The 21033-nt window shown below is 45.8% G+C and overlaps 1 protein-coding gene across 1 annotated transcript; it reads left to right on the top strand.

Moving 5' to 3' along the window:
- The first annotated feature begins 19632 nt into the window (after positions 1-19632).
- On the top strand, positions 19633-20690 carry LOC146170644 (uncharacterized). The gene has a single exon (XM_084586873.1). It carries the CDS (start codon positions 19734-19736, stop codon positions 20472-20474), a length of 741 nt encoding a protein of 246 aa, XP_084442999.1. The 5' UTR covers positions 19633-19733; the 3' UTR covers positions 20475-20690.
- Positions 20691-21033: the final 343 nt, after the last annotated feature.

Here is a 21033-nt window from a genome sequence, read left to right on the forward strand (position 1 = left end):
TTGGTTGATAATAAAAACGATATATATATATATATATATATATAGGTTGCGAGAACATAACGTACTAGACTGCTAAAAGAGTATATAGCGAAGTATACGCTTCATTAAAGGAAATATTTTTTATTTTTCATTGCACTCGACGTTTCGATCGGAGACCGATCTTTCTCAAGAGTGAATCTTCTTGGATCGTGTTGCCGCTTTTAAGCGTTTGGACACAGAAAACAAAACGTGAGAGACAGACGAAAGAGATAGATAGACTGGGCAAACATATACCTTGCTCAAGCTGCTATCGCTGCTTTTTGCCTCGCCTCCCCCATCTTTGATGGAAATAAATGAAAATATATATAATAATCGCGTATATCCCGTGAGAAATAGTCCCACAAATAACTCTTACTTTGCGATATTTAGCGTCTCGAAATATGTCGGAACTGCGACAGTTTGTAATACTTAAATAAAAAAAAAAAACGTTTACAGTGCGCTCAATAGCCTTCGTCTATTATTGCTTGCTATGGCGGGATTGACATTGTACACTCAATTCAGTAAACATCCGCGAATGTCAAATATCTTCAAATATTAAAGATAAATAGCAAGCGCGTAGCAGAACTACGTTAAGAGCGCGGCTACATAACGAAGCGCGTTTTCCAGTCTCGTGTGCTGGCGTCGCACGCTGCGAAAGCGAGCTGAGCGTTCAAGAGTAGTCGATCGCAGCGCCGCCGCTGCAGGGGACACGGCATGCGTCAGGATGCGAGGCGCGGTCGCGCCACTGGTAAAGATCTAGTTCACTGTACCGTGGCCGCCGCGATCGGCTCCGGCGCAGCGTCGGCGTTCGCCTGGTGTCGAGTGTTTTTAACGCGCCCTCGCGTCCGCATATTCATTCATTCATTCATTCATTCATTCATTCATTCATTCATTCATTCATTCATTCAAACTTTATTCATGAGCAGGACCTGAGGCCTAGATGGGAAGGGTTTGGGACTTTGGTCCCACGTTACAACATCCCCCCCCCCCCCAGAATGCGCGGTTGTGCATTCTAATGTTCGGTCATCTCCAGAGGGTACACAAGCTGCACCAGCCTTCGGCACACGGAGCCGATTGACATCCTTACTTTGCACGAACGCACTAGTAAACACTGCGTACGCTTTGCACATGCCCCGATTGTTCTTTGCATCTAATGGTCCTGCAAAGTCTATGCCGACCGCCTGAAGGGGTCCGCTCGTGTTTGCCGGTAGTCTGAAAGCGTTCCAGTAGGAGAACTCAACGGTGAAGCACTGAAACGCTGACACGCCACACAAGTATACGTACTACTTGTTCAGCCACTCCGTTGTTCTGCCGAAGGTTATCTAACAATCGGCTTGAGAAATCTGCTGGTTGCATGTTCCGCTCTTGACTTTCGTGAGAGGTGAATCTCATGCCTCCCGTTGCATATTTTCTTGCTTCGCTAAAACCTTCGTTTCACTTCGTTATCGCAGAGTTCTTGTTCCGGTTTATCAACAATTTTTATGTTCTCGAGTTTCCCGAACTGCCTCGGAATGACCGTAGGGCCTTTTCCTTCCACTGTTACTCCCATAACAATCGCCTGGGTGCAACATCCGGGGAACGTGAATGGTTCCTGCCTGAACCGCCCATCCAAACATGGTTTCTACGGCGGTCAGGATGCCGTTCAGCTGACGAATTCATCCTGTCACGGCTCCCCAGTAATGATCTGATCCGATCAGAATATCAATTTTGCATTTTGCGGTTTTCCATGTCGTTTAGGTCGTCGCCCAGACAACAGCCCAATTTTTCAAATTTTTTCAGTATTTTCTCATCTGGGCAAGGGAGTTAATTCCTGCTCGCAGATGTTCAGTGTTTCCAGAGCGTCGATTTCGTACGTTCTGTCATTCTGTCGGCTTCGCAAAATTAGCTGAATTCTTCGAAAGACGCGTTCTTGCCGGCCGCCTCAGAACAGACCTACTTTCAGGATCTCGCACCACCGGCAGTCAGGTCGCGCTCATTTGGACACCGGCGCACCAGGGGTTGAGGGGGAACGAGAAAGCACACGTACTAGCCCGAGGATCAGCTACATTCCGGGATCCCAGTGACGACTTATGCGCAACCCCGTACCCCTTGCGCGATGAGGAGCCCCTACAGTTCGACGGTGACCTTAACACCTACCAAGATATCCTAAATCATTACAAATTAGGCAGATCTGTACTACCAAAAGTGTGTAAGCAACTCACCAAAAGCGAGGAGGTTATGTGGCGTAAGCTACAGACTGGAGTATTCCCGAACCCCCAGCTTTACAGCAAGTGGCACCCGGAAATTTTTAGCCCCAGGTGCAAACGTTGCGATGGCATAGCGGACATAATTCATATGATAGAACCTGACAGAACAGATGAGTTCTGGAAGGCTCTACTTCTCAAGCAGGACGAAAAAGGGCAACGAGAGGTCATCCGTCTTGCTCTGGCCGCTGCTCAGATCCAAGGGATCCAGGTCGACGGCTGAGGGGGAGGACATGGTTGGGACAGAGCTTCGCCTCGGATCCTCACCAACCTTTGACGGGTGCAATAAATGTTATTTATCTCTCTCTCTCTTCAGGATCTCGGTACCAATCATCCTGAAGTTGAGCTCCTTCGATAGTTTTTCAGTAATAAAGAAACGCTGGCTGCCGGTGTCGAACATGATCCGTGACAGTGGACTTTTCTTTCGACGCTCAGCCCATGCAGTTACCGTTTGAAGTAGAACTGTCGGTGTCGCCACCCTGCGCCGCTGGTAGGTTTACCGGAGCAGCGTTCTCGACCTCACGTGGCGTTTCATGCGATCGAGCGTCTTGTCTGTCAGGAATGAAGCTCAGGTCGCACAATGTGGTGACGTGCTTGCCGTGACAATTGCTGCACGATACCTTGCTTTTGCACATTATCGCAGTGTGTGTCGGCCTCATGCATCGGAAATATCGGCCGTCTTCTCATAATAATAGTTTCTTCTCTGCTAGGTCTCTCTCCGCCATGCAGTTTTCAGTTGCATGCTGTTTTTCCGTGCAGAGGAAACATTCCGAATTTTTCACTGCGCTATGCAAGGCCGCCGCTGACGGCTGTCGAGGCTTAACAGATTCTGGCGTGCTCTTCATTCTCTCATAAGTTAGGTAGCGAGATTTGGGCTTACCAATGTAATCTTCAGGCTGATCCCCGCTCGCTCTTTTTTTCCGTATGCTGTGCGTTGTCAGTACACGTTAAAGAACCTCAGGTGATCCAAATATCCGGAGTCCTCCACTACGGCGTTTCCCATAGCCTGAGTTGCTTTGGGACGTTAAACCCCACAAAACAAACAAACAAACTTTCACGGCTCTCGACTTCAATCCGGAGGAATTTAAGTGCTCGTAGCTCTTTCTTATGCACTGACGCTGTTGTCGTCTCGGACTTGATGTCGGTGCTAGTAGCGTCGCTGTTGCCGGCATCTGCGTCGTTCCAAGCCATCATTCTGTTGTACACAAGGCTTAAATCGTTCGGAAGTGGCCGGAGCACAGCAGGGCGCAGTATGAGTCTTCACTCACATCCAACGCCTCAAGACCTCGGATGTGAGCCTGCAAATTGTCATACCAGCGCCGCAGCGTTTGGGCGTCGCCTGCTGATGACATCTGAGGTGCAGCTATGACACCCTGCATGTGGTCCTGGATAAGAATGGCTTTGTTTCTATACCGTTGTTTCAGTATGTCCTCGGCATAGCTGTAGCATTCCGATGTCGGTTGCAGCCCCTCGATGGCAGATTCTCCGTCTTCTGTCAGTGTGGACCTCAAATATTGGAATTTCTCTGCGGGCGATGAGTCCGGATTATTATGAATTGCTGTTTCGAAGAGCTCCCAAAATTGCTGCCAATTTCTTCTTTCGCCGTTAAACTTGACCAGTTACAATTTTGGGAGTTTTTCTTGGCGTTCGTTTCAGTTCTGCTCGGATTTTCACTGGAATTACTGCTGCCCATGCTTGTTGTTTCGGAGCACCGCTTGGCTGCCGACCTTAGCCTGGCTAGCGATGTGACGATTTTGTCGCCGTATTCTATGACGGTGGCGAACTCGGCGTCGGCTTCCTGCTCGGGGATCAGGGGTTCGATCACGGGGTCCACATCGTTAAGTTGACGTTGAGTCAGCTGTAGACGCTCGTTACCTCTATCTCCTCGGCAGTTGGTCCGGCAGAAGTCATCAAAGCGTCGGCCTCACTAACCAGGTGCGTTGCTTATGTTCGCAGAGCTTTCCTTTCCATCTTCGAAGTCTCCATGTCGTTCCAGTCGATCTTGGTGGTCCGTTGATGTTGTAGGCGTTCCGTTCCCGCTCCCGGGTTTCGGCACCAGAAATTTGTTGTAGTAACAATCGGTGACATCATGGTTTGGTCTTGAGGCTACCACTTGACCACACAAGTTTTTTTTTTTCTACAACACAACGTTTAATTTCACATTGAGAACAAAAGAAAGCGTTCCACAGCGCTACATGGACAAACGCTACACTAGCCCTGTATACATGGACTCGACAGAGTCGGGTCGAGTAAACCTGTCGAGTAAAAAACCAGTTGTCGGGTTCATGAATACGCAGTCGGGTCGAGTAAAATAGCCGCGGAGTGGGTCGCGTTAACTCGCTCGCAGGGGTAGGTTAACTCGCTTGACCCGCTTGTCTAAAAGCATGTAGACGCTGTCAAGTCAGAGAGTCGAGTAATGGCGACCTCTGGGATTAAAAAGCTACCGGAGCGGCGAGGAGCGTCCGCGAAGTTGAATGCTTTTTAGCCCTCATCAATGATAAAAAATAATAATCGAAGTTCTCGATAGTAAAAGGCAACGGAATCAAATACAAGTAAGAAACTTGCACAATAACTACAAATCTCGTCGCTACGCGCCGCTGCGATACTTACTCGCTAGAAAGCGAGTTCAGAGCAAGCTGACCTTGATCACCCAGATATCACTGATTACGCTTCCTGGGCATCGGATCTTAGGCACCTGTCCTCTAAGTACACCCGAACCCTGAAAACATATTTAGACCGCCCTGCTATTGACTCCCATCTCCTGCACCTGTGGGATGCCCGCAGAGGCCTGGTGAAACGTTGGCGCCACCAGCGCCACAACAGAACGCTCAAACGCCGCGTCGTAACCCTAACGCAAGCTGCAGAGGACTATGCATGGAACCTTGCTCAATCAAATTGGCTGACACGATGTGATTCTCTGAGTGGTAACCTTAGCTCGAAACAAACTTGGAGCTTACTCAGATTACTCATTGACCCCAACAACTCCAAAAGCGACCAACGCAAGAACCTTGCTAGGGCTCTACATGGTTACCGCGGCTCCAATAGAGATCTCGTACAAACCATCAAACAAAAGTGGTTCTGCACCACAGTCGACACGGACCCCCTCCCTCCCTATAATGGGCAGCCAAACGAGGAACTAGATGCGGAATTCACCGTCAAAGAAATACAGGCCGCCATCCTAGCCATGCGCAGAGGCACAGCTCCCGGGAAGGACAAGATCACGATGGGACTCCTCGCCAATCTCCACGACGCAGCCCTCACGCAGCTCGCGAATTACATTAACAACTGTTGGCGCATGGGCCGGCTGCCAAACGAGTGGAAGACTGCGGAGGTGCACTTCATCCCCAAACCGGGCAAACCCATAAATATTAACAATCTACGGCCCATCTCTCTCACCTCCTGCGTAGGGAAAGTTATGGAGAAGGCGGTACACATCAGGCTCACCCGATATCTTGAAGAAAACGACTTGTACCCACACACCATGTTCAGATTCTGGCCTGGCCTATCTACCCAAGATATACTCCTCCAGCTTAAGGAAGAAGTCATAAACCCCCCGTTTGATAACGTAAAGCACCACTCTATTTTGGAAAATATGAGCCACATCAATTGTAGTGCAAGGACCTATGCATACGTAAAAGATTTCCTTCACGGTCGTACCGTCTACGCCGACCTCGGTCTGGCAGAACCCAGCCAAATACAGCTAGGCACACGCGGCACGCCACAGGGTGCTGTTCTATCACCCTTACGCTTCAAAATTGCTTTAATCAAACTCCCAGTCCAGCTAAATCAGGTATCGCATCTACGGTACGCCTTCTACGCGGATGACATTACTGTTTGGACCACGGCCTATTCTACCGCGGAAATCGAAGACCGCCTTCAAGAGGCCGTAACCATCGTGCAAGCCTACGGCGCTAACTGCGGCCTTACTTGCTCCCTCGAAAAGTCGTAGTTGCTGGTACTACACAGCTCGCGCCAACGCAGACCTACTGTTGAAGTCAACCTCAATGGAAACCCAATACCACAGAAGGACACCATCAGGGTTCTAGGGCTTTCCATCAATGACAAGGGCAGAAATGTGTACGCCCTAACTCGGCTCAAAAACACCAGTCTGCAGGTTACGCGTATGATAGCCAGGGTCACTACCAACGACAGGGGTATGCTCGAACAAGACACCCTGCGCCTGGTTCAAGCATTCATCATTAATAGAATTGTGTATTCGACACCGTATCTGCACCTCAAAACGGGAGACTATAAGCAAATCGACTTCATTATACGAAACGCAGTTAAAAAGGCGCTGGGCCTGCCCCAAAGTACTTCCACAGAACGTCTTTTGCAATTAGGGGTGCACAATACAGCCGAAGAACTCCTTGCCGCCCAACGCGCCACCCAGATAAATCGACTAGCAGCAACCCGCACGGGCCAGACCGTTCTTATGGACCTTAACCTGACTAGCCCGCAAGGTCTCGTACAAAAACAGGCTATACCGCCCGGGTGGTCAGACTCGTTCATAGCCAATCCCCTACCCCGCAGTATGCATCCTCTGTTCTACCAAGGGCGCCGGAAGGCGCGGGCCAAATACATCCAGGAAAAGTACGGAACGGACACTGAATCCTACTACGTAGACGCAGCAAAGTCAGAAGCGAGTTACACGGTAGCGGTTGTGATTCACCAACAACAACTGGTTGATGCCCTCACCATCTGCGATGACAATATAGATATGGCGGAGGAGGTGGCCATTGCTTTAGCCGCCATGCATACCACCTGCGCCTATAAAAAACAGACTCTATGGCTGCCTACCGCAACTACATCAAAGGGCGAATATGTCCCCAGGCTGCCAGAATATTGAAAAATTATGGACACCCTGAACAAGGCAAATGCCTCGTCTGGACACCGGGACATCAAGGCGTGGAAGGGAACGAGTGCGCCCATGCCGCTGCCCGAGCTCTCCTCCCCCGGGACTCGACCCCTGCATCCTCCACACCGCCCTATCCCGGCCCTCTGGCGACGTATGCGGAGAGGTTGCAGCACTGCAGACTCTCTCGCAGAAAATATCCACCCCCGGCCAAGGGGCTCTCCAAAGCGGAGGAAGTTAGATGGCGACGCCTACAGACAGGTACATATAACACACCAGCCCGTTTAAACACAATACACCCCGGGTTCTGCGACCCCAAATGCAAATATTGGGTGGAAAAGGCAGGCCTGCATCACATGGTGTGGACCTGCCCACACAATCATCCAGATGATCCGAATGCAGTGCCAACAATTGAGGGGTGGGAAGCTGCCCTATCCAGCTCTGGACTAGAGGCCCAACGGGCCCTCGGGACACGTGCGCGGGTAGCAGCGGCAGCCGCTGGAGTTCCGGACTAGGAACCCCACCTACACATCCCCCTCCCTTAAATATACTTATTAAAGTTCTTCACTCACTCAAAGCGAGTTCATGTAGACGCCAATCGGGTCGAGTAATGGCGACCTCGCTTACTCGACGCTTACCCGGCCCGGTCCGGTGCTGTCGAGTCCATGTATACAGGGCTACTAACAATAACTGTCACATTACACGCCTTTTACCGCTCCAGCGCGCCTTTCCTCTTTCCCTCGCTGTAGAAGAAAGCTAACACTCTCTCCGCCCGCGTGGTCCTCAAAGCGACCCCATGCGGATATTTACTGCACTTTCCTCTGTCAAACCGTGGCCGCCGCGATCGGCTCCGGCGCAGCGGCGGCGTTCGCCTTGTCGAGTGTTTTTAACGCGCCCTCGGGTCCGCGTTTTTGAGACTTCGGTCCCACGTTACAACAATTCACAATTATAAAATTTACTGAGAAGAAAGGCGGTGAGTTTGGCCGAGCATCAACTTCGCCTGTTAGACCACGAGAGAGAAAAGGAAGGCGAAGGAGAGATAAGATGTAAATGGCTTTTGACAACAATATAATTTGCTATGTAATGCAAGCCGAACTATGGAGACTCCCATGCAAACTGTGGCTTGCGCTCCTTTCTCGCGTTGGTTCGAATGCGTAAAACGCCGGCCAAGCCTGGCGCACCAAAAATCACATCACCTAAACACTTGTATGAGATAGGCTTCAATGAGTATTGAAACAACCATACTCGCATATTTGATTACGGTATGTGTAGATTTCTCAGTTTTGTAGATACTGTGAGTGTAAAGCTACAGAGACAGCCTGTAGGCACACGCAGAAACTCGTCCCGACACATAACTGTACGTACATGCATGGACTGCATAGTAAACGGTGTAGATATAGAGAAGCGACTGTATTGGGTAACTTCCTTGCAGTCGCCAACGAGGAATGGACATTGTTCCTGCAGAGCAAGTGTAAGATCGAACGAAGTGAAGGTCACCTAAACACAACAGTAAGGCGACGGCGGCCCAGAAATTAAGGGGATGAACTCCTACAAGGCCACGCACCGCACGCATGTATGTGTACAGACAGATATTTAGTTTTGTCTCATATGAGAATTCAAAAAATCGAGGCCAAAGAATCCTTCGATAAATTGAACAATACTCATTTTTTAGCACAACGTAAACAGATTTTATAAAATATGCGATAAAACGTTCAAGAACGCAAGAAAAATGTTAACACTGCACCGGTGAACTCGAACTCGAAGAAAATGTTCTAAAATAAAATTCTTACACACTTCCTCTAATGCTCATTTAAAACACTTTAGCGTTCTTTTCAGAGTAAGGAGCCCGTGGTGGAATATATGGCGAATTCTCAAATAGTCCCGACTGAATGAAATGTGATTTCTAAGCCTTTATTCCTTTCTTACAAACAGTTTTCTCCAAGGATAGCTTTGATAATGAGTGTAATCGTTTAGAAAAAACTGACCCTTAAAGCGACTGCTCGTTACAGCATTTGCTTACCTTAGACCAGAAAATAACATGCGGTCCAGATGAACAACTAAACGCTTTTTTTCCGTGATGCGACCAATGAAAGTCATATCACTTTATAATTTTGTTTAAAATATTATTTCGGTTTTATTCAGTGCCTCAGGGATGCGCGATGTGGTCCTCGTTTCGATATTTAAGATTAGCCTTAAACAATTACCCTATAAATACAAACACATTTCGCTCACTTCTGTGGGTTGTGAAATCCTTAGCACAGTAATAACTGCTTAGAAAAAGATTTTGATTACTTCTCAGAAAGGCCTCCTATCTCGCCTTTCAGTACTGAAAGCGTTGCCCCTTACCGTACGCCATCTTTGCAGAGCTATACAGAAACACCAGAAAATACATGTTGTCTGAAAAGACTTTGAAAATGCATTTGATGAAGCTACGCATCATAAGCTACTTTTGAAATTATAAGGACTAGGAATTATGTAAGAATTCTAGTATTATAGATCCAGGCATATATTTAAGAAATGAAGCGCCAGAATTGAAATTAGCGTAGCGGACTACTGCTTAATTGGTTTGGTTTGTGGGGTTTAACGTCCCAAAGCAACTCAGGCTATGAGAGACGCCGTAGTGGAGGACTCCGGAAATTTCGACCACCAGGGGTTCTTTAACGTGCACTGACATCGCACAGCACACCGGCGCCTTGCTTTTCGCGTCCATCGAAAAGCGGCCGCCGAGGCCGACTGCTTAATTGACCTCATGCAGACTGCCTGATGATCACATTTAACTAAACATATACCAGCAAATACTAAATTCATGGCGCAACTTCTCGGCTCAGAAATTTATTATGAACTTATATCTTCAAGCTTGTAAAAAAAAGCAGTATGTTATCATAAGAGTTGAGTGTGATACTTAAGAAAATGCTGCATTGGATGTGCAGAGTTTCCGGTACTCAGAGGTGACTGCCGTATAGACTTGCGTGATCGTACTAAAAACATTTACTCAGCAGCTTACTAGAATCTGTGGTTTCTTATGAGAGAGATTCCATCATCCTGATTTGACGTACTACACCCATTGCAGGGCGAAGGCGCCTTCCATATGCCGCCAATTATTGCTGCCCTGCTATAGCTGCAACCATTACATCCTTGAAAACCTCCTAACTTCATCCTCCCCAGTAATTGTCTGCCACCCCCTGCCGCACTTTCGCTCCCTCGGATTTTCATTTGTTACCCTTAGGGAATATCGGTATTCCTCTCTTCTCATTCCATGTCTTAGTATGTTCATTTTTATTTATCATATCGATTTGAATGTCAATAACGCGTACCGACACACTTGTTACGTGTGAGAAAGCAACCGCACGTGACTGAAAAAATAAATGTATTACCCAGAAATGTGGTGCAGCAAACACAAACACATGCGAAGGGACACAGCATACGCGCACACTACCAAGTGTAATATGGATCTGAACACACACTTCCTCTTCACCACTCTTCTTTTACACCCAATACATCTTCTCATCATCCTCTTCTTTGCCAAGGAAATAGTAGCACTTTCTTCCCCACAGAACATAAACATCGTCTAAGCATGACAGTCACCACTTCTACACTGACGTACATTCCACACACGTCTTCTTTGCCCAGCAGCTAATACCACAGTCGTTCCAGTGTACTAAAACCGTCATCCAAGCTGGACAATCAAAAGTCCACCACATAGTCACATAGTCACACACTAACAACCAACCACCACACATGTGCAGTAAGACATGTCCATCCAAAACACATCACTTGGTAAGTCCCTATGTAATGACAAAACTGTAACCTTCCCAACATGTCTACGAAGCAACGAAGTACATGAGAATGAGAAGTACATGTACATGTAACATTTGCTGCCTCGCCCCTCGTTGTTCTGCCCTGTTAGTGCTCCTGTTGTGGAAGCTGGAATCCGGCCTTCGTGGATTATATCGTGTCATTAATGAATTCATTATGGTGGTCATTAGAGATCATTGATGTGACATTGTTCCAGCCTCGAGCCATCTAACCTCAGGGCGCGGAGCGTGCTGCACGTTCGGAGGGAACCTGCAAACAGAACGAAGAGGACGAAGACGAGGTTTCTGACTAGCGCGCGTGAGAGAGAGTGAGCGCCATGTTGGCACATTGAAAATCGTAAAAGGAGCCCGGTGCTAAACGCATTCAGAGGCGTTCTAATGCCTGCCCTCCTTCTATAGCCGCTACCCTCCTCCTCTTTTATCTAGCTAGCGCAGAGGTGGAACACCTGTGGAACGTCGCAGCTGGTTCCCGTAGTTACGGCTAATGGGAAGTAGTGGCTCGGGCGTCACACGGGCACCATAGGTTTTACACGGTGTTGTGAAGCTTTCGCTTCAAAATATCGCCAAACTGAGCAAGCCACTGACATGTTTCGCACCAGACAATCCTGCTGTCCCAAACCTCAACACGGCGTCGCTTGCTCGTTTCGATTGCTTGCGGTAGATGCAGCATCTTTGCATAAAGCCTACAGCAGCAATAGTTCGCCAAAGCGTTTGATTACCGTGGTCAAAATAATAAAAATCATAGATTGGCCAAGGTCTTCTCCTGACGTCACTAACTATTATATTTATTGTGTTGTTTTTATGATACGCCTTCGTCCTGCTGGAGGGCTAATAGAGTGGTTCTTCTGAAAGCTAAATTCAAGTTCGGAATCTCATTTTCAGTCGTTAAATGCAGACCTTGTTGCAACTATGCACATCCATTTCTTCGTTGTAGCGCGGCCTCCTTCTGCTGTTGTTGCTATTGTCTACCTCGAACGAGCGGAAAATTTTTATTTCAAATTTATGCAAGAGGGCGTGCTGCCTACATTTTAAGAACTTTTTTTTCTTAGATAACTCTTAAATGTCACATATGCTCTGAGGGCCGAATTTTAGAAGCCTCTGAACTTGGGGCGGGGCCTTTAGAGTGGCAGGCCCTGCGGGAAATTTTCCAATACGCCACCCTGTGTATTCGTTATTCATGCCGTATTTTAAGTTAAGCGAAGGAAGGCGAGTCGCTCCGAAGACTACTGTTCCCAAGGACGCGGGATCGAATCCCGGCCTCGGCCTCAGGTTTTCGATGGAGGCGAAAAGCAAAGCGCCCGTGTGCTGTGCGATGTCAGTGCATGTTAAAAAACCCCAGGTGGTCGAAATTTCCGGAGTCCTCCACTACGGCGTCTCTCATGGCCTAAGTCGCTTTGGGACGTTAAACCGCACAAACCAACTAACCAGCATCCTCTTTTAGGCCATGCTGGGGCGTAAGTTGAAAATTCCGGCTACGCTGCAGGAAGTGCAGGATGGTTTGCGAATGCCAAGCTGTCATGCGATACTACTTCGGAAGTGCGCCGCGCCTGGTTGGGTTTATACGAAACGTCAGCTCTGCGCCGACCCTCATGTCAGTTTCTCTGGCAAAAGCATATCAGCCTGTATACATAATTTTGCATCCTACCGGAGAATAAAAGCTCTATCAGGCTTCCGGTAGCTATCTTCCCTCCTGCTTCTTGCATATAGCCACTTTTGCCAACTAAGCAACTAGACAACTAGACTAAGAGAAGGCCAGCGCAAGTCCCCCTCTCCACTAGTCCTACGTCATAACAGTGAGGTATGGGAATAGATCGGCGGCGGCAATCTCAAGCGTACGCAAGCAAAGTGATCTAGAATGACTCGACCTGAGTGTGCGTGTTGTCACCCTGTTGTTGCTGTGTTCCTAATCCGTACTGCATAGGCGCTTGCGGGCAAGGTAACTACAATGTCTGGGTGTTGTTGTGCGCAAAACTGTCGCTCTAAATAGGCCAATGAATCCAAAGGAAAGTGCACACGTTTGCGACGGACTCGGCTCAAAATGCAGCATGGACAAAGGCTGTGCCGTAGAAAACGTTATTACCGATGTAGTGCAATGGGGTAAGAAAGCGTTCTTGTTTGCTTCCTAGAACTCGTGTTGTTAACCACGATTATTTGAGTTAGCATAGTATAATAAAGCGTAAGCGCGCCCATATCCAGATATCGAGCACACAATTTTGACAGCACAGCTACTAATAATTGAGCAGCATTCGCCCTGGTTTGAGTGCGGAAGTAAATTGTTCTGCAACCTAAATTATTTTCTGATGGAAACAATTTTATTTTGCTAGTGGTCACGTGATCGTAGTTGCAGAAGTAAATGACTGGTTTAAAGCCGAGTTAGCTGCTCGCTTCGTTAATATACTTGTGGCAATCATTGCTCCCAGCTTAAGCAGCTTTTTTATATTTACGTTACAGCTTTGTGACCAGCCCATCTGTGAAAGCGACCTCGTATTCACGACAAGCTAGACTGAGTGCCGTCAAGGTCACCGCTCTGAGCTATATCGCTGCCTACCATTCTTATCTTTATCTATCCACCTAACAATAAATGTGCTCTCAGATAAATTTTGTGCCTGTCTTAATGTTTATTCAAGCACCTCTAAATGAAGGCAAAAATTTCCTCGCAACTTCATTTCTGCCATTGAAGTAAATACAAAGTGGGTTGTGTCAAATTTCTCATATACTTCAAAAGACTGGCAATATTAGATAATACAGGTACCTAACACAAGTGTACCGCCCTCATCGCTAAAACTAATAATTTCAAGAGGTAGCTCCAGAGCAGCGTTCAATACAAAGAAACGCGACCGCGTAGGCTGAAGCCGACTTTCAGTATTATCTCACTACTACGACGTCATATAAGCTTGCACAGGCCTTGTAGTAGTCTAGGTGGCATTGCCTTTACCCGCCGTTATCAGGCGGTATAGCACGTAAGGAGACTTCTAAAACTTCGACCTCGAAGTATAACTATTGTACTGTTACATTTCCATGAAGTGCGCACTCGGCTTGCTCAATGCTGGCTGCTCCGTATTTCGGCAGACAAAATTAGCAAGCGGTCCTTTGGCAGTGTTGATAAAGCACGCGTCAGCCAGGCAAACACGCGTCATTTGTAGCGAAGAAAAAGCGAAGGAAAAAAACTGCCACGTAATGAGAGGAAGACATGTGTACGCGCCTGCAAAAGGCAAACCGAACCATCAGTAGCATCCCAGGCAGCACATTTCATCGGCCCAATAATGGGGATTGATTGGGGATTACTGGCCCACAAGTGGCCCAATGGTGCCATTGAGCTACCAATAATGTGCAGCCACGCTATACCATAATCATTATTGGCCCAGTGAACTTCACCCATATCCGTTATTGGCATTCAACCGGCTAAGAGCGGTCAATAATGCCCATTCATATTGAACAGTTTGCCATTATTGTATACACAATGAGGCAGCCTGGTCATTATTGGCCAACCAGCTGCAATTGTTTGCCAATATCTTCCACACCATGGTATAACCTGGTAAATATTGTCCGGTCAATGACAACGGCTTCTCAATATTGAATATATCTAGGCATACAGTGGTCAATAATGTCCAACCAACTTTGCCGGCTTCCTAACATTGTAATATCTTGGTTTCTAGTGGTCGATATTGTCTAATGAGCCTTGATGGCTGACCAGCATTGCACATATCATGGCATAGCTTGGCTAATATTGTCCGGCCATTATGGTTGCCTCGTTAACATTGAATATATCTTGGTATACATTGGTCAATATTGCCCCACCAGCTTTGGTGGCATCCTAACATTGTATATATCTTGGATTATAGCGGTCAATATTGCCTAATGAGGTCTGATGGCTGGCCAGCATTGCACATATAATGGCATAAATAGGTTAATATTGTCCGGCCATTATGGTTGTCTTGTCAGCAATAAATAAATCATGGCATATATTGGTCAATAGTGACCCGCCTGTCATGGCGGCCTGCCAACAATGTATACATATGCATTATATTGTTCAATATTGTTCGATGGACTCTGATGGCTAGCCAGCATTGCACCTTAATGGCATAGGTTGGGCAATAATGTTCTGCCATTATGGATGGCTTGTCAACATTGCATATATCTTGACATAGATTGGTCAATATTGTCCCATCAGCTTTGATGGCATCCCAACATTGTATATATCATGGTTTCTAGTGGTCGACATTGTCTAACGAGCTTTGATGGCTGGCCACCTTTGCACATTTCAGGCTGCAGCGGCGCTAAGAAAACAGTAGAAGCAGCTCTGACCGACAGGGACATTTCTAATGCTTGCATCTCAATATGACAGTGTGTTGGGGCTATTTTCGTCGCAGCTAAATTTTTCGCTGGCCCGGACGTCAGTTTACGTTCAACTGTAGAAGATATTCATACGCCATACGTAATTTGGGCCACCATATATATAATGTTTATTGTGATTATTGTATAGATTGTCCTAAATATGTTTGACTGAGCTGACCAGACAAAATGAACAGAAGTGCCCATCACGAAAAATGTAGAATATATTTTTCTGAATACATTTTTCGTTATTCGCTAATTGTTGTGGGTGACCTGCGATTATACTTGACAATTTTGGTAAAGAACTCTTTTATTTACGACTTTAGGCACGGTTAATTGTTATGTAAAATTCTCCATATAATATCTTCGAGACAATTCCTGCAGACTAGAGGCCCGGATGTCGATCACGCGTGGACGTAGCTAACACAGATAGTGTTCCAAACTTTAGCCAAGTGTTGAAAAAATTCTGACAGCACGTGGAATCTACACTGCAGAAATTAGCGAAGGCGAGATTAATGCTACTGCAAACGGTGCATCACGTATCATTATCGTTATTAACTAAACGCAGCGTCATTACCATTGATGCTGTCATCATTGTCATTATCACTAATTGCAGCGTCATTCTCGTCGCTATCCTCACGGTAGATAATGAGAATTACGTATGGTGCTAGTTTCGCGATCCAGGGTTTAGCGCAGTTGGTTAAAGCGTTAACTAGGCAGGAATTCGATTCCCGGTGGAGACGATTTGTTTTTCTGATCTCGTCAAATCAGGATGATTGAAAGTGATTGACACATCAATGCACAGATCCGATGCACAGATATATCCATGCACAGATCTCGAACAAATCTCGCGCACAGCTCTCGCGCACGGGATTTCGTTCCATGGGCCTATTTATACGCATACGAGTACAAGCATACGCGCACGCTCGAGCACACATCTGATCTGACAAGCAAATGTTTAATAGATGCGTGTCCGCGAAAAAAATCCTGCGCAGTCAAGAAACGCAAGGTACTCAAATGCGAAGAACGCAACAGAACGTGTGTGTGTCGCTTGAACAAACACCAGGGGTCACGTTTGGATAGGAAACGCAGAAACGATCGAATATATCCGGTGAATCCACATCCTGTAAACGTTTGTCCATGATTGGAAACACGCACGCGTAGCATCATTACTTCCGTCTTTTTTTACGTGATGGAAAGAAACCCAACATGTTCAAGCTAAGCAGAGGTGGGAGAGATTGATCGCTCTAGCCAATCAAACACGCACTGCATGATTCGCCATTACCCTAGCTGTTTCCGGCATTCAGCATAAGCACCGACTATACCACGCCTCAGTACTAGCTGTTCTTATAGACAGATATGTTGGGCTGCTTTCAGGGCCTTCGAGTTCTAATATCTACTAAACACAAATTTGCACTGTACTCTTTTGTGCTCTGCTGTGGGCTTCAGCAACAGACAAAGACTGAACGACTTTGGCCATCGGTGCAGCAGCGCATAAAATATTTCAGCTAAAAGAAAAAATACAAGCAACATATATTCTACGTTATGTCTAGCTAATTCACTTGACAAGAAAACAAATCTGAACTGTCCTGGAATGGTTCGTATTCTAATGCGACGTAAATCGCACACTCCCAAAAAGTAGTGTACATGTAAAAGATAATAAAAAAATCAACAGCACTGCATGGGGCAAGGCAAACGAAAAAAAAAATTAAAACAATTACCTACAGTGTAATGAATGAGCGCACATGTGTCGCCAGCATATATGGTAACAAAATTGAAAATGCATAATAACGATGTTCTTTACGGAAGTTATTTTTGTTCGAAAGCTGTAATATATGGCTCATAATGATGCATTTGACCACAGCGTTTGACAGCGCTCTCTTAAGCATTCTTCAGAAACTATTCTTCAAACATTCATTGCCCTATTATTCAACCATATAATCACCGCACCGAAGGCGTTTCCCTTCAGAGAACTAAATAATTTTATCCCATCATATCAACCACTCAGCTAATTGCAATTCATATATATTAAAAGTAATGCGAGTGCGTTACTTTAGCAGTTTTGAGGCATTTTTAGAGAACACCACTCTCGAAGAATTTAACACATGATTGAGAATTAGGGTTCCTTTGTGAAATATTCTGACGCTTTCACAAGCGCTGCTTCCGCGGGCTGAAAGATGATTATACCGCGCTTCTTTCTGAGGACAACCTTGTCCCAAGTTCGTACATATAGTTTCAATGTTGACCCTTGCTTTCTTTCTATTTTTTCTTTACTGCAAATTTAGTTCTTCAGATCTTAGCTCGTCGAGTATTTTGTATTTCTTGATATGCCCACGCTTAGTTCTACGCGGATTTTTTCTTGCTCTAAATGTCCACCTGATTAAAAAAAAATAAAAATGAATAACATGGGAATTTTTAACCTGGAAGTACTCGTAGTTATGGTCGTTTTCGCTTTTCTTTTCCTTAATAGGAATACAGCAAGTATAGGGGCTTTTGCATCGCTCAGTTGCGCGTGATGACGTTTCAAGAGCACTCCGTCATGAACAGCGACCTGTGTGCCATCTTTAATAAAAAAAAAATATGTCCATTTGTTTGAACCGAGGACGATTCCGTGAAAACTGAAGATTGTTTTACGTATGTGATTATTATTTGAAACTATGAGGTAAAACGTATTTTGCATTAACAAAAAAAAATATAGCGAAATTATCATTCCACTGAAAATGTTACCGAGCCAACAGTCGAGGCGACCAAAGAGCTCCGAACGCACTCCTCGTTGTTTTAGCGAAGCCAAGGGCAAAACTCTGCGCCTTCCTCCTCACAAGCTTGGCGCAAAGAACATATGGTTTCCATTCTCTCGTCCTTTTGTCGCCTCTCCGCCCGAGGGCCTTGACTAAAGCAATTCTCCAAACCGCTTTCAACTTCCCGTCTTGTAGCCTTTTCTCCCCGTAAAGCAGTCATCGCGGAAGGGCAGCGACCTTCACTGCCCTCTCTTTCCTCCCGCTAAGCAGGCGTTGCTCACAATGCCCCCCACTCTACTCCCCCTCACTCTTCCCTTCCTTCCCGCCAACTTTCCTGGCCGGCAGCCTTCTGGGCTCACGTAGTCCTGCGGGACCTCTTTCATTTCTCTCACCCCCTTTCGAGCTTTATGCCTACTCTTTCGACAGATCTCAAGCAAAAAAAAAAAAAAAGAGGGAGAGAAAACACAACCATCCTTCTGCACCTTCCAACCGTGCCTCAAAACTCGACACAAGCCGCTGATTCAGAGGCGTCTGGTCGGCCACACAATCCCCACCCGCTCGAGCTGCTCGAGCTCCCGCAGCTTTGGACAGCAGAATCGAAAAACCAAGCCTTGTGAAAGTTCCGATTCGTTTTAATGGCCATGCCTGAAAGAGGATATTTGTGAGTACCACCAGCTTTTTAAGTTGTTTGTTCATAACTGAGCTCTCTGAGATTATTTCTTGCTTTGTCTCCTTGTAAGATCGCTACTTTTTCTTACCAGGTGTATAAAGCATCAGATCCCTGGGATGTACTTTGCGTGGCAGCATTCATTTTGGATTGTTGCAACTGAGGTCTGCAAATCTGCGCTAGCCGTATGGTAAGATACTTTTTCTTTTTTTTTGCATTATTTGGTGCAGTATGTTGTCAGCCTTGATCATCATGTCAATAACCGATATGCTTGCGAGAACGGAAAGTCATTTATTTCGACCGCACCACGCCAGTCAGTTCTGAACTGTATTTTCAGCGCACTATTTTGTATGCATAAACCTGGTCATAATGACAAAATTTACGGCGCAGAGGTGGCCAATTTGTATTGCAAGAGGAAAACGTGGTCCTGTAAAACATGACGCGTGTTTTGTGTGATTTTCAGGTTACAACTTCATCGCGCGTGTGTTGTGTGTCTGAAGTGGCCAGTAAACTCAGAGTTAAGTCTAGCTTTCTGGGACATGATTTTTAGTTGCGAGCGAATATTTAATATTGTAATTTGCCGTTATGAATGCGCTATTGGAATGGTCTAAACGACGCGTAGCTTATTCACTTGTTTGATCTTTCTCTTGGGCTAATTCCGAGTAGTAGAAGTGTCATAAAATAGCCGCTTAAAATAGGTTATTTACAGTTGCTACCATAGTTCTTATACTTTACCACACGTACAAACTTATTCCCACAACAAACGTGATGCTAAGTTACGGATTTCTTTATTTTTTTCAGTTCGAGTGTATCATACAAACCCCAAAGCATCTGTGTCGTACGTTGTTTTGGCTGCAGCTTTGACAACTTTTAAAACGTTCTGTTTGCAGTAATGATGCGGTGCACACTAAATTTAGCAGCCGCGGTCGGAGTGCGACTGCCAAGTCTATGTTGCTTGAAGCAACACATGAAAACCAATTTCTAAAAGGACAGATTGCAGGGCTTCAACGACCAACTTCCCCTCAGAGTTATGCAGAGGCAATACAAAAAACCGTGGAAAAGCCAGAAATGAAAAGGCAAGAAACAACGGCAGTAATCGTCACGTCGAAAACCTTGACGAAGGAAAAAATCATGGACGTTCTAAAGAAGGAAATCGATCCAACGGAGCTAAAGATAAAGGACACCACATTGCGGCCAGGCAAAGAAGGAGTGATCATCACATCAACAGATGCCGATTCCATCGATCGGTTGAAAAGCTACATTGAAGAAAAAGAAAAGTTAAAGAATTTGGACATAAAGAAGCCCAAGGGTCGCCGACTTGAGCTTAAGCTCGTTGGCATCGACAAAGACATACCACAGGAAGAAGTCGTAGACAAACTCATCTTTCAGAATGACCTCAAGTGCAACCCTGAAGACATCGAACTGAAAGAGCAGTACCAGGGTCGCAATGGCACTACGGTCATTCTAGCGGTAAACAAGAATGGATACGAAGAACTCCGAGACAGGCGCACATTGAATCTTGGCTGGGTTAGAACACCTGTTTTTGACAACATCATCGTTAACAGGTGTCTTAAATGTGCAACGTACAATCATGGATCATTTGGATGTCAAGAAGACCCAAGATGCAACAACTGTGGGCAACACGGGCATCAGAGCCGAGAATGTGAACTCCAGGCATTTTGTCCAGTGTGTCACAAGGCAGGAGTGCCGGCAGAAAAGGTCCACCACTCTATGCTTTCATACGCATGTCCGGTATACCTTAAGAAAAAGGAAGAAGAGAAAGCAAGAATAATTCAAAGACTTGCATAAAACTCTCGTCAACAACATGGCACAGAATACATCGGTAGCAGGCTACTCTAATACTAAAAACACATCACAACAAACTCAACTATCAAATAAAACAGTGCAAGTAACAAATGACAGCAATATGCTAAAAATTATACAGGTTAATCTAGCACGTGCATTCAAGGCAAATCAAGCACTTAAAGATTTTAATGATGAAAATCACCACAATATTTCAGTAATTCAAGAGTCATATCATTACAATAATCAAATAATACCATTCCCCATCAAACACAAAATTATAGCATCCACAGATAATCCGAAAACTGCAATAATTATTCATGATGAGAATGTACAGATTTTTCCAATCAAAACCACCAGTAACATAATAATAGCTAGAATCACAAAAGGGAATAAATCAATTATAATATTCAATTGCTATTGCCCACCGAATGACGACATAATTCCAGTTATTAATACTTTGGAGACAGAAATAGTGAAATTCCAGCAAGAAAACATAATTATAATGGGCGATTTTAATGCAAAAAACACAGTATGGGGTAGCAGAGAAAATGATAATAAAGGC

The sequence above is a fragment of the Amblyomma maculatum genome, unplaced genomic scaffold, assembly GCF_055883805.1.
Source record: "Amblyomma maculatum isolate TAMU_Amacu unplaced genomic scaffold, ASM5588380v1 scaffold_109, whole genome shotgun sequence".
Classification (NCBI taxonomy): Eukaryota; Metazoa; Arthropoda; class Arachnida; order Ixodida; family Ixodidae; genus Amblyomma; species Amblyomma maculatum.

What these genes read in the sequence shown, in the direction of transcription:
- LOC146170644 (XM_084586873.1), top strand. Translation starts at nt 19,734, where the DNA reads ATGAAAAGGCAAGAAACAACGGCAGTAATCGTCACGTCGAAAACCTTG.